This window comes from Phocoena phocoena, chromosome 21 (assembly GCF_963924675.1).
Source record: "Phocoena phocoena chromosome 21, mPhoPho1.1, whole genome shotgun sequence".
Taxonomy (NCBI): Eukaryota; Metazoa; Chordata; class Mammalia; order Artiodactyla; family Phocoenidae; genus Phocoena; species Phocoena phocoena.
The window spans coordinates 1826967-1841410 of record NC_089239.1 but is presented as its reverse complement, the minus strand read 5'-3'; the positions used below and the strand labels follow the sequence as shown (position 1 = coordinate 1841410).

The following is a 14444-nucleotide window of genomic DNA, read 5'->3' as shown; positions in this document are numbered from 1 at the left end:
TCAGTACCACAATAGTAAAAAAGAGGGGGAGGGAAAAGAAAAAAAATGGGAAAAGGCCTTGGCTGTGGAGGGTGGTGCCTAAGCAAGGGCAAGGTTTGGGTGGTGGGCAGGTCCTATGCTCAGGACCCACAGGGCTGGAAAAGGCCCTGGGGGCTGTGGGGGGTGGGGCTTAGGCTCAAGGAACAGAAAGGGCCCAGGCAGGCCCCCCACCCCTGGTCTCAGAGGGCAGGGGACCCAACCTGGGAGCCCAGCAGGCCTCCTGGGCTCGAGTCGGGGGGGCAAACGCCCTCCTCTCCTGCTCCTCCTGTCCTGGATGGTTCCTCCCGCCTGCCTCTTCTGATCTCCCCAGCCTCCCTCCTGTGCCCCCAGGGACCCATGCGGGCTGAAGGGGCTTTGGAGGGCAGGGGATCAGCCTGGGAGCTCAGCCGGCTCTCTGGCCCGACTGGGCCAGAAGATCGCCCTCCACTCCTCTCCCACTCCTCCCGGAGGGTCCCTCCCCCCGCCTCTCCAGATCTTCCCAGCCTCAGGGTGCCAATCCTGTCTGGCCTCCACTTCTCCCTCCCTCAGTCCCCCCTACCTCCTACTGGTTCACTTGGGGGTTCCTCCTGTCTGCTTGGTCGTCACAGTCCCCCCCAATGGCCGGCAGGTGCCCTAGTTGTGGGGAGACTCCAACGCCGTGTCTTCCCACGCTGCCATCTTGACTCTGCCTCTCTATGCAGTGTATTTTAATCACATTATTAAAGGAGATGATCAGCTTCAGACCATCTACTGATTAGTTTACAAGGGAGTGGAATGCAGTTGCCCCTTTATTTTCTTTTGTCAGGGTGGAGAGTGATATGGTGTTATCAGAAATTTTTAATGCCATATCAAGGCAGTGAAGCAACATAGCCAAAAGCTGTTTCTCATGAAAGTTGTAAACTCAGAATTCCAATGACATTTTAAGAGTATCTCAGGAAAACAAGTTAGTCTATCTGCAAATGATTCACTCTTCCTTTCCTGCCCACTGGAATTGGGATTCATGGATCCCACTTTGCGCAAAGAAGCTTCTGTGCAAAGAGTGAACATGTAAATGTTTTTGCATCATTTTTTTTCTCCTTAGTTTTCACGCTCAGCATTTAGAAATAGTTGCTTTGCAAATGATTCATTTCAAATTTTTATAATGTGGTTGTATTAAAGTTGATAGTATTGCAGGTATTACATGCTTATTTGAGAGCTGGCCCAGAAAAGCTGCAGCCTAGTATAGAAAAACAAAACAACCCCAAAAAGCAAAAAAGTGAAAACCCCCGTCTTCTGGATCATGCCCAGAGGAGTCTGAACCTGTAGAAGGGTGACGAGTCCAGTTGTTTCCTAGAAATTAGTGCTACTAAGGCATGTTCAGCCTGTCTCATTCCGTTGGTGAGCTTGGTCGGTCTCTGTACACTGCCTTGCACACGGGTGCCCTCTTCTGGAACACCGAAGGCAGGACTGAGAAAAATGAGTGAGGTGAAAGGTTCCCTGAGGAGGCAGACCTTCTAGGTGACGCTTACTAAAATTCATCATTGGTAAAGACTGAATTTTGGCCTCTGTGCTGAGTTTTGATTATTAGGTTTTGTTTATGGTTCTCTTATAAGAGCCCTGAAATCATTTGTAGGTAAGATGCAGTCCCATCTAGAGAAATCTATTCTATATAAACATCAAAAATGTGTTCATTTGAGGCAGTTTTCTTTAGAAAAATCAAGTATTCATTGATACTGAGAGCTAACATTTGTATATGATTACTAATAGCAGTTTACATTTAATAAAATGCTGATCTCGCCTGATCATCCAAATAACCAAGTAGTAATCTTAGTGGTGCAAGGGGTGGTGTAGTGATGAAAATGGGTCTGGTGATGGCAGCTGACATTTATTGTTTACCGTGTGCCAGACTCTGCCCTAAGCATTTACACAGCTCTTCTCATTTAATCTTCATAGCACTTCGTTCTTTCCATTCTGTAGATGAACAAACTGAGGCTCACGGAGAATAATGAACTTACCCACAACTGGTGGCTGATGGAACCCATGTTTGAACGTGGCAGTCTAACTGGAGCTTTTCAACAGATACTCGCTTTTAGCATCTTCTAAATTTATAGTTGTTCCTTACTGGCAAACTGAGTGCTTGCCTGGAGAATCTCATTAATAAATTAAGGGGACCTCCTAATTCTTTCACTGTAATGGAGGTTTATTCAGATGAATACTCTGCTAGGCATATTTTTCGGGTGGCACATTTTGGAGTTCCTTGGTCATGTAGACTCTCACCCTGTGAGGGCACCCATCAGTGTGTGGGCAACTGCTGTGCCTGTACTGAGTTCCCACAGGTAGCTCTGCCTGGATATACTGTGAGCGCCTTATACTTATCATGTCTTCAAGTCTTTGAATCAAACTCAGGGTTTTTCTCCTCTGTCTCCTGTTTTTCCCCATATGCTTGCACACTCTCTGCTCTCTCTTTCTCTAGCTCCCTTCCTCTCTTCTTAACCCTCTCCCTCCTCTCCCACCCCCTCTCTCCCTCCCCCTCCCCCTCCCCCTGGTATACATTCCTCCTTCTTCCTGAGGTAGGAAGAGTGCTGAGGCCTGTGTCAGGCCAACACTCTGCCTGAGACAATCTCTAGAAAGCACTACTCCCAGGCTTAACCAATATTAGATACTATTAGGTAAATGGCACCACTGGAGGTGCTGTAGCTGTTTTGAATAACCTCATTTACGTTTCCCTCAAGATTAGGTGTAGAAAACTGCTAGAGCTCATCAATGAATTCGGTAAAGTTGTAGGATACAAAATTAATATGCAGAAATCTGTTGCATTTCTATACACTAACAATGAAAGATCAGAAAGAGAAATTAAGGAAACAATCCCATTTACCTTTGCATCAAAAAGAATAAAATACCTAGGAATAAACCTACCTAAGGAGGAAAAAGACCTGTACTCTGAAAACTATAAGACACTGATGAAAGAAATCAAAGATGATACAAACAGATGGAAAGATATACTGTGTTCTTGGATCGGAAGAATCAATATTGTCAAAATGACTATATTACCCAAGGCAATCTAAAGATTCAGTGCAATCCCTACAAATTACCAATGGCATTTTTCACAGAACTAGAGCAAAAAATTTAAAAATTTGTATGGAAACACAAAAGACCTCAAATAACCAAAGCAATCTTGAGAAAGAAAAAAAGAGCTGGAAGAATCAGGGTCTCTGACTTCAGACTATACTACATAGTAATCAAGACAGTATGGTAGTGGCACAAAAACAGAAACATAGATCAATGGAACAGATTAGAGAGCTCAGAAATAAACCCACACATCTATGGTCAATTAATCTATGACAAAGGAGGCAAGAATATACAACGGAGAAAAGACAGTCTCTTCAATAAGTGGTGCTGGGAAAACTGGACAGCTACATGTAAAAGAAGGAAATTAGAACACTTCCTAACACCATACACAATGATAAACTCAAAATGGATTAAAGATCTAAATGTAAGACTTGATGCTATAAAACTCCTAGTGGAAAAAGTACACAGAACATTCTTTGACGTAAATTGCAGCAATATCTTTTTGGATCCATCTCCTAGAGTAACGGAAATAAAAACAAAAGTAAACAAATGGGACCTAATTAAACTTAGAAGCTTTTGCACAGCAAAGGAAACCATAAACAAAACAAAAAAACAAACTACGGAATGGGAGAAAATATTTGCAAACAATGTGACCAACAAGGGCTTGCTCTCCAGAATATACAAGCAGCTCATGCAGCTCAATATCAAAAAACCAACAACCCAATACAAAAATGGGCAGAAGATCTAAATAGATGTTTCTCCCAAGAAGACATACATATGGGCCAGAGGCACATAAAAAGGTGCTCAGCATTGCTAATTATTAGAGAAATGCAAATCAAGACTGCAATGATGTATCACTCCACACTGATCAGAATGGCCATCATCAAAAAGTCTACAAATAATAAATGCTGGAGAGGGTGTAGAGAAAAAGGAACCCTCTTACATTGTTGGTGGGAGTGTAAATTGGTACAGCCACTATGGAGAACAGTATGGAGGTTCCTTAAAAAACTATAAATAGAACTACCGTATCCTGCAGTCCCACTCAGGGACATATATCCAGAGAAAACCATAATTCAAAAAGCCACGTGCACCCCAGTGTTCATTGCAGCACTGTTTACAATAGCCAAGACGTGGAAGCAACCTAGATGCCCATCGACAGAGCAGTGGATAAAGAAGATGTGGTGTATATAAACAATGGAATATTACTCAGTCATAAAAAAGAATGAAATAATACCATTTGCACCAACATGGATGGACCTAGAGATTATCATACTAAGTAAAGTAAGCCAAACAAAGACAAGTATTGTATTGCTTATATGTGACATATAAAAAAAAAGTGGTACAAATGAACTTAATATACAAAACAGAAATAGACTCATAGCCGTAGAAAGCAAACTCAGGGTTACCAAAGGGGAAGAGGTGGAGAGGGATAAATTAGGAGTTTGGGGTTAACATATACATACTACTATATATAAAAAAGATAACCAAGAAGGACCTACGGTGTAGCACAAGGAACTATACTCAATATTTTGTAATAACCTATAAGGGAAAAGAATCTGTAAAAGGATAGATATATACATATGTATTACTGAATCACTTTGTCATACACCTGAAGCTAATACAACTATTCTTCAATAAAAAATAAAATAATTTTTAAAAAATTTTGATAAAAGGAATATGTTTTTAAAAGATTAGATTAGGTGCTATCTACTCTGCCTGAGAAATAAAGGCCATAGATAATGGTGGCCAAGAAGATTTCCTTTCCTTTCTTAGAGGCGATTTATGCTTCTGGGTTTTAAGTGTATCTCACTTACGGTGTTGTACTTAGAGCTCTTCTTGACTGACTTTATTCTGGCTTCCCTGAGTCTGCTGGTCTCAGGCCTCTGTGACTGCATCCTCAGCTTGCAGAATGGCAGCCGGGTCATAGTGCTCCCTTCCAGTCCTTTTATTCCACTTGTGACTGGAGTTGTTTCCTCGCCCTCTTTGGGATTCTTCTGACTTGCCTCTGACTAGCTTATGTATGAAATTGAACTAGGTGACTGTGGTTGTTTTCTAAATGCAGGGCGCACACCTTAGCCTAGTTTATTTTTTTATCTTAGTTTTATTACCACAATTAAATAAAAATTTAAAGACATTTAAAAAATTTAAATTCAAAGAAAATATGAACTAAGACAGTGTATCTGGTACCCTCTGCTGATGTCAGTCTCCTTAGAACTTTTCGGGATCGGTTATACTGAACTAGAAAGTTAGTGCCCCATGTCATTGCTGGCAGAACGCGGAAGACCTCAAAGGAAGTGGACACAGCTGCTTGCTCAGTTCTGCGTTCTTTCAACAGATGGCTGTTGAATAACCTCAGCCTACTCTTCTGATGTGGATACAAAGTGAAGTTTAAGATAGTGGTAGGTGAGAGAGGTGGGACTTTAAAAAAGCAGAGCTGTAATATCCAGGTGCTCTGAGAATGCAGCCGGGGGGGTTGGAGTACGAGTCTTAGAAAAGCTGTTATTTCACTTGGGTTCTTGTAGGATCATTGAGTTTGCAGAATTTTGGGGAACCCCAGGATTTTAGGGTGGGGGTGACAGGAGCGGCAAAGGGAAGGACGTGGGGAAGGGGTATAAGAGCACAGCTTACATCTCTGTGCAGCCCAAGCATGAAGACGATGGAGGTGACCAGTCTAAACGGGCAGTTGGGGTTGGCTTGTGAAGGGCCTTAACGACATGCGGCAGAGCATGGGCTTTTACCTTGCGTAGGATATTTGTGAAGGAGACGTTTTATCACATCCATGGTGGCAGTATGCAGGCTGGGAAGGAAGGGTGAAAATACAGAGAAAAGAGGGTTTTCCTTTTGTATTTGAAGGACATTAGGGAAGAATCAGCAAATCATAGTCAATTGAGAGAAGATCTTGATAAGACAATAGAAAAATAGTAGGAATAAAAATTAAATCACAGAAGCAAGTTGAAACAAACCCAGAAGGAGTCTGATCAAGAACAAGCATTCAGGAGATAGGGTTACCAGATAAAGTCAGGATGCCCAGTTAAATTTGAATTTTAGATAAATAATGAGTCATTTTTTTAGTGTCAGTATGCCCCATGCAATTTTTGAGACATACTTTCACTAAAACCTGTTTTTTGTTTATTTGAAATTCTGATTTAACTGGGTGTCCTATTAATTTTTTTGGAAAACGCAGTAATCAGTATGATAAAAAGGTTATGAAAAGGCTTGATGGTCAGACTCAGTGATCTGATCCTTCTTTTGATGATGTTGATGATAGAGTGTAACCACATATGTTTGGAGGTGTGAGGTATAGGCCTTAGTGAAGCATTTATATATATCACAGGGAGAAGCTTTTGGGAAGTTTCTTCTATATTTAAGTGACTGGTAAGGATTTCACCTTAGGAGATTTAAGTTACTTGATCAAGAAGAAAAGCGGAACTGTAGAAAAGATAGGAAAATTCAAACTATTGAAAGCATCTAACACTCAGCAGACTAGATGGACAATGTCTTGTGTATTCCAGGAAACAAAACAGGGGTGTCCCTCCTGCTGAGAGGGGTCATCCAGTTTGCTTTATCAAGTGTGAACAAGGCAGGGCTGCCATTGTTGTGTATGCTCTTGGTATACAGTGGACCCTGTGTTCTGGCTTCTGTTTTTATTAGTACTGTAAAAACATACAGAAACCCCAACAGTAAACACTTGCAAGAGTGTGAGGTCATAGTCATATGACCTCACAGGGAGCCAGGTCCTTGGAAGCCCTAGTGGACCAGCAGACAGTGGAGATGGGGGATGAAGAGTCCTGGGAAGGGGCTTGTGAGAGGAAGCGTGGCCCAGGCGCACCCTTGGCTCCAAGATATGGGTTCTTGGTGTCTGTCGTACTGTTGGTGAGTTGGTATTGCCATCATACTGCCAGGCTTTCTGACTTAAAAGGGGCAATCTCTGTTCTTGTTCATGTTCTTTCATAAATTGTGAATGGGGCAGAATGAAGCCATCTAGGAATGGAAGTATTTATCTTCATTTTATTCCTTATTTTCCTTTTTACTGAAGGTTTTCTCAAGAAGATCCAGAGAAGTCTGATCCATACACATTTTTAAATTGCCTCCTTCTGGTGAATGTGAGGAAAATGAGGTGAAATAGACTGGGCAGGATAGGAGAAAGAGGCAGCAAACATGAGGAATGAGAAACATAAGGAATAGGAATCAATACCGCATTTAAAAAATACAGTGTCGTTAGGGTAAGTCTGTTGTATTTGAACAACATCTTTGCAGTACTATGTATGTGGTACAATTACTTTTTTTAATGGAGTGATTAAATACATGCCGTGAATTTGCCCTGAGAAGTGAACAATGCTAAGTAGCAGTTTAATGAGAAGAAAATCCTTTCTTTGACGTTGTTTTTTCTACACAATAGCTAATATGCAGAGTAGGAGAATGCGCGGGAGCACAACTCCAGGGATTTTCTTTTCATAATTATAAAAACTACTTGATTGTAACTCAGCTAGTTCTTAGAGTAAATATTTTACATTTTCACCACTTACTTAGGAAAACACAGAAGTGTGAGCTGGCCTTTAAAAGAAGTGTCCTCTATGAATTTACTTACAGGTTTGCTGTATATAAAAATTAAATATTCAGTTTTCTGATAGTGTAAATTTCACAAAACTGGCTGGTAATGTGAACTTTATAAAGGAAAGTTTAAGATGAAAAAATATTTAAATGTATTTACACGAAGAATTCATCATAATGAAGCAAGTTATTTTAATTGGTGGGTATTTCTTTTGGAAAATTGTTTAAGGTAGCTGATTGCTTAGGGAGGGTTACCAAACATCTTGGTTTGCCTGGGTCAGTTCTGGTTTGTGTCTGTTGTCTTGGTGTTGACTGTGGTTTAGCATTTGACTTTGACTTTAAAAAAATGAAGTATTATCATTAATAGTTGCAGTAGAATAAGTCAGCATGGGTTTGTAACCCTCCACTTTGTACTTGCCGCTTCTCCACAGTCTCATCTGGAATGCGTGAGCTGACGTGTGCATTGAACAGAAATTTCACATAGTTGAGTCTAAAAGACTATGTGGGATACTCTCTCTCCCTTTTCCCTCCCCTTAAAGCTCCTTTCAGAGATAGCTTGTGCAGTGCTTGCTGATAAGTGAGCTTGGAGAGGGGCTGCTAGAGTCTGGCAGTGGTTGGGGACTCCGGGGACTCTGCAGCCCCCAGGCGCTCCTTGGTGCACCAGCTGGTTGTGCAGTTGCCCAGCTGCACTGAGTGATAGTGAAGCTGCCAGGCTACCACTCAGTTGGTGGATCAGTGGGAAATGGGAAATTGTAAGTTAGGTAGAACAAGTGACAAAATAGAGATTAAGCAGTTCTGTTTAAAAATGTCTTCACTTTGCTGTAATGATTTTTATAAGTTTACAACTATTTTTTTTTATTGGTAATGCTTTATTTTTTTTTACCTTGTAACAATTATAACTACATATTTAATGATTTTATCATCCCTGTTTCCTTTTCAGAGTGTCCTCGTTTAGACAATAAATTGTTCTCTACTTACAATTTGGGCCAAGTTAACGAGCTATGGGATAGGGCAAGGGCCTGCAGACTAGATTCAGTGTAGCCTGGAATGGCTTTTACATTTTTAAAGGTTGTGAAAAAACAAAGAAGCATGTGTGACCAGGGTCCTTATGTGGCCTGCAAGTCTGAAATATTTACTCTCTGGTTCATTGCAGAAAAATTCTATGTCTGCTTTACAGTCTACAGTAAGTGTGTTGGAAGACTACTTAAGCACAAGTAGTTTACCACGAACATAGCTTTGTTCTGTTGGAAGTCCAAAGGAAGGTCTGGAAATCACAGTGTTATTGGTTTTAGTGTTACAGATGCATGCTGCAGCACCTGGCTAGAGCGGAGGTTCTCACGGTGTGGTTGTGCGGCTTCCTGAGACCCTTTCAATGGGTTGGTGAGGTCAAAATTATTTTTATAATAACAGTGCAGCATTGTTTTCCTTTTTCACTGTGTTGATACACACTGATGGTACAAAAGCAATGGTGGGGGCCTTAGCACAAATCAAGGTAGTAGCACCAAACTGTTCTAGTTGTTACATTCTTCATTGCCATGCATTCAAAATAAAAATAAAGGGCAGTTTCACCTAAAGATGTCCTTGATAAAGCAGTACCAATTAACTGCCTTTCAACACTCGGGTACCTGCCTTTTTAATTTCACATGCAATGAAATGGAAAATATGCATGAAGCGCTGTCTAGGAACAGCACTCATGTAGTTTGAGTTGTGAGCTGTAAACTAGTTGCTTTTTTCATGGAAATGCCATTTTCCTTCAAAGTCTGACAAACTGTGGTTTTGGCAAACATTTTCTTGAAAATAGAGTTACTTAATTACTTTAAGGAAAACAACCATCAATTCTTGTTGCCAATGTTAATACTTAAGTTTCAATCAAAAATTAGAATTTTGGAAAACTTGTATCTACCACCAAAAGTTTGGCAGCTTCCCAGTACTTAAAGACTTTTCTGAGGATATTAGTGGTGACATTAATAAATGTTATTTTTTAAAATAATAAAATGTGTCAACAGATATTTTGCAAGTGACCAGTTCATGTGGCAGAATCATGCCTGGGTAAGATGCATTCAAAGTGTGAGACTTTTTTCTTTTTTTAATTAATTAATTAATTTATTTATTTATTTATTTATTTTTGGCTGTGGTGGGTCTTCATTGCTGCATGCAGGCTCTCTCTAGTTGGCGGCGAGTGGGGGCCACTCTTCATGGCGGTGCGCGGGCCTCTCACTGTCGCGGCCTCTCTTGTTGTGGAGCACAAGCTCCAGATGCGCAGGCTCAGTAGTTGTGGCTCACGGGCCCAGTTGCTCTGCAGCATGTGGGATCCTCCCAGACCAGGGCTCGAACCCGTGTCCCCTGCATTGGCAGGCAGACTCTCAACCGCTGTGCCACCAGGGAAGCCCATGTGAGACGTTTTTAATATGAGTACAAAAAGTTCATTGATACAAGTTTAGATTCTATATTGCAGCTAACTTTTAAGAGACTACCACTTGTTTTATTTTGGCATCATCATATGAAAAAAGAATATCCACAATTAAGGATATTAAAATGCTCCCTATTTTTCTAACTAAATATTTCTGTGAGGCCAGATTTTCTTAATACTTTCAACCAAAATGATGTATTATTACTGAGTGAATGTAGAAATGGCTGTGAGAATCCAGCTGTCTTCTAGTGTGCCAGGCATTAAAGAAATTTGTAAAAGATGTAAATCACTGTTGGTTGTCTCATTAAATATTATGTTATTGTTTTGGAAAATATAGTTATTTTTAATGAAAATGTATTATTTATATTCATGAAATGGATTTATTATTTTTAAATGAATATTTAAATTTTTCTGTTTTAATTACTCATGCAGTGAATATCACTAGATATAACCTACATACATAGAGGTCTTTGGAGTTCTCTATACTTTCAAGAATATAAACGTCCTGAGACCAAAAGGTTTGAGAACTGCTCATCTAGGGTTTAAGTAATCACTTCTCTAGTATGTTAAAATATAGCAACTGAAAATATTTTTGTGAATAATTAAGCATAAGATGCTATCATTTAAAATAGTTTTTTCATTTGTTCTACAATATTGTGATAATTTCATTAGCTACTTTCCTTTTTGCCACACAAGAACAATCTTTTCTATTCTTTTGTTTCCTTCTTTATCAGTTCTCACAGCAATGCTGGGGTGAAAACAACACTGCTAGAGGCTCATTCTGAAATGGGGAGTACTGAAATTCTGGAAAAGGAAACCTCAGGAAGTCTCAGTAATGGTACCAGCAGCAACGTAGAAGCAGCCAAAAGGTTGGCCAAACGTCTTTATCAACTAGACAGATTCAAAAGATCGGATGTGGCAAAGCACCTAGGCAAGAAGTATGTCCCATTCCAAGGATGGTGTCTGAGTGTATCCTTGTAGGGGTATGTGTGTGTTCTGATGGCTTCAATTTTAATAACCAAGTCTATTCTGTTTTCTTATAGCAATGAATTTAGCAAACTAGTTGCGGAAGAATATTTGAAGTTTTTTGATTTTACAGGAATGACACTGGATCAGTCTCTCAGGTATGATTAAACATCACTTTTGTTCTTTTTTGCTTCTAAATAATTAATTCTGAGAAGAGAAAATAATGTGCTGAAGCTAAAATCTGATTTTTATTTTTTTAAACCCACAGTTACTTTGTGATCTTAGCTCAGATTGTATTACAGATATTAAACATGGTGGAAAGTGGGAAAAATATATTGTTTTTATGAAATCACACATGAACTCATATCCTGCACCAAATAGACGACCTAGTAAAGAATGGTGGCAAAGTAAGTCTTGGAGAAATGGAATCTGTGGGAATCTGGTTTTTGAATGCCTTAAAAAGGCACAGTTTACAGACTGTAGAATTAGATTTTCCCTAATCATTTTTTACAGTAGCCAAATAGCCCTTTAAGACAGTACTTTGGAATTAACTAGTGAATGGGATAAAAATGAATATCAACATAATAATCAGCAGAAAGTATCTGTAAAACTGTTTCAGACAGTAGCGCCTTTTGCTGATCTGTTCAAGTGACGGTGTTGGAAACACACTGACCCTCACGTCTCACACGATACCATAGTATAAATTTCTAAGGGCAGCTGGAGGTAAAATCCAGTAAGCACTTAATCTTATAAACTTTATAACGTGTCACAGCCTGGAGGAATTCTGAGATCATCTTGTGTAATGCTCTAGTGTTACAAATCAGGAAACTGAGGCCTGGGAGGTGAAGGGAGGATGTTCCGTTAGAATGCACAGCAGTGAGTTAGTCTCTGGCTCTTTGCATGAATCAAGGGTACTCATAGGTTTGTCAATGAAAACAGGTAAGGGTGGGGGAGGGATCTGTATTTTTGCTTTGCTCTCTCATGTGGTTTATAAAAAAAAGTTAAGAAAAATTAAAGTTAGATCAACATAATTTAGATTAACTACAGAAAAGGAAGACAGCACTTTCATCACTGAAATATGTTTTATTGTATGTTTCTTTCAAAAGTAAGATTCTTAGGGCATTTTAAATGATTTTTTCCTTCCCATCTCATGTTTAGGTAAATGCATCTACTTTGTCAAGTGAGGGTCCTGGATACATCTATAATAGACAGTACTCTCAGTGACTCTGATCTAGATTGATCTAGATTGGTATTCCTAAATTAAGAAATAAATTAGGGTTTTATTTTCCAATTTCTTCCTCATGTAGCAAGTTAATAATATATGGTAGTGATAATAGGCAAAATAAAATTAACAGAAATCTACTGTGCTAATGGAAAACTGATGAGTTCATAAAAGTGCTAACAAAAGTTCAAGGTGAAAACAAAATAACATGGGACTGAGTGAACTGATGAGGATCATTATAATTTTTGCAACTTTCTGTTTGAATAATAATAAAAAAAGAAATCTACTGTGCATAAGGCGATATAATTGTAATTTTAATAGTGGGTCGGTGGTGATTACAGTCAAGTAACAAAATGACAAAAACCTGTGATCTTTGTCAAGCTTTAAAACATAGTCTACAGGGGACTTCCCTGGCGGTTCAGTGGTTAAGACTCCACACTGCCAGTGCAGGGGGCGTGGGTTCGATCCCTGGTTGGGGAACTAAGATCCACATGCCGTGTGGCATGGCCAAAAAATTAAAAAAAAAAAAAAAAAGTTTAAAACATAGCCTACATGGTTATGCATCCAGACTTGTGTTCTTTAGTTTTTATCCGACTGATCTTTTAAAATGGCTACTTGACACTTAACATATGTAGAAATCACCCACCTTCCCAAGGCTTTTTTTGATGTATTGGCCACCATGTTATTGCTCTGTCATCTTTTATATTGACAGTTCCTATAATATAAGCATCAATATAAATTTATATTGAATGGCCATCTAGTAAGTGATTTTTAAAAAATAACTATAGAATATCTTACTTTGTATTGTTAATTTCTTATGTTTAAATGAATTAACTTTAACTATCAAACATAGAGAGTATGGTAACACTTTCTAAAAATTCACCTTTTCCCCCTTAATTCTTTTTTAGGTACTTCTTTAAAGCATTTTCTCTTGTGGGAGAAACCCAAGAACGAGAGAGAGTTTTAGTACACTTCTCCAATAGATATTTTTATTGTAACCCAGATACCATTGCTTCACAAGGTAATCTGATGGAAATGCTTGAATTTCTTTCTTATAACAAGGGCTATTTTCCTCAATGTGTGAAGGTTACATTTTATTATGGAAAATATGGAAACTTATACAGAAGAAAATGAAAATCACCTAGTTATCTCTAATTACCTAGAGATAACTGTTACTAACACTTTGCTTTACTTCCTTCTAGTCTATTTGTACAATATTTTATGTCAAATTGGAATCATTACAGAGTTTTGTTTCCTACTGTCTTTCCCTCTCATTGTGAGCATTTTCTCATGTTATCAAATATTCTTTAAAAGCCATGATGTTTAATGACTGCATGATATTCTTTACTCTGTTTTAGTTACTTTTACTCCATTTTCCAGTTCCATAGTATGACAGTATACTTTCTTTAAATTGCTCATGGTTTGTCACTGAGATTTTATGTCAGTGTGCATTGTAATAAGTAAAATGCTAGTTTTCTTCTTTCTCCTTCCTATACACCTGATCTCTAAGCTTCTTGATGAAGGGCATGTATAGTTTTATGGTTAGTTTTGGAAACATTTGCAAATCTCACTGGAGTTTGTGGTGTGTCTCTGGTGCTTTTTTTGGACATTCATTATTACAGCACTGACCACTGACTCTGGTTTATGATTTTAATGATCTATATTTGTATTTATTATTTTAAAAAGCAACTTTAAACTATTTAATTTTTGATATACCCTACGAAGATAGGTCATTTCTCCGTTTCAATTCTTATAATAAAGCAAAGTTTTCAGGGTTTGAAGTCAAGCATATTCACTTACAATTGGAGTATCTTTCATAAACTTACAAGTTCTGGAATAAATCACTGAGACTAGATGCACTAGAAATTATAATTATCTCTTAGCTTCCGTATTGCCAATTAACATTGTGTCAGTGTACTTTATATTGACTAAAGTGATTGCTCCTGCTGCCTCTGCCCTGAAGGCTGTAGCTAAATTAACTGATTGTTAGTCACATTCCTATCCGTAAAATAGGAACTGTCTTTATTCCTTTGACTATATGTATACCATTTATTCACTGTCTGTATCACTGTCGGCCTTGACTAGAGAATGAAAGGTATAGAAGTGGATTGTTTTTATTAGAACCTTCTTCAAATCTAAGAAGACATTGACATTACTAAGTGAAACAAGGACTACGGATTTGTGTACTCAATTGGCTGTTGATAAGGATATTTGAGAGTTAGCTGCTGA

The 14444-nt window shown here is 38.8% G+C and overlaps 1 protein-coding gene across 2 annotated transcripts in view; it reads left to right on the top strand.

Moving 5' to 3' along the window:
- PSD3 (pleckstrin and Sec7 domain containing 3) overlaps window positions 1-14444 on the top strand; it is a 566767-nt gene that overhangs the window by 254214 nt on the left and 298109 nt on the right. Inside the window, exons 1-4 of one of the 2 annotated variants that reach the window (XM_065900036.1) lie at window positions 6911-6939; window positions 10771-10965; window positions 11071-11151; window positions 13124-13236. In XM_065900036.1, coding sequence (XP_065756108.1) covers window positions 6911-6939; window positions 10771-10965; window positions 11071-11151; window positions 13124-13236 — 418 coding nt within the window. Of the gene's footprint in view, window positions 1-6910; window positions 6940-10770; window positions 10966-11070; window positions 11152-13123; window positions 13237-14444 lie in introns of those variants that run through there. The other variant, XM_065900035.1, reaches the window with a different exon arrangement.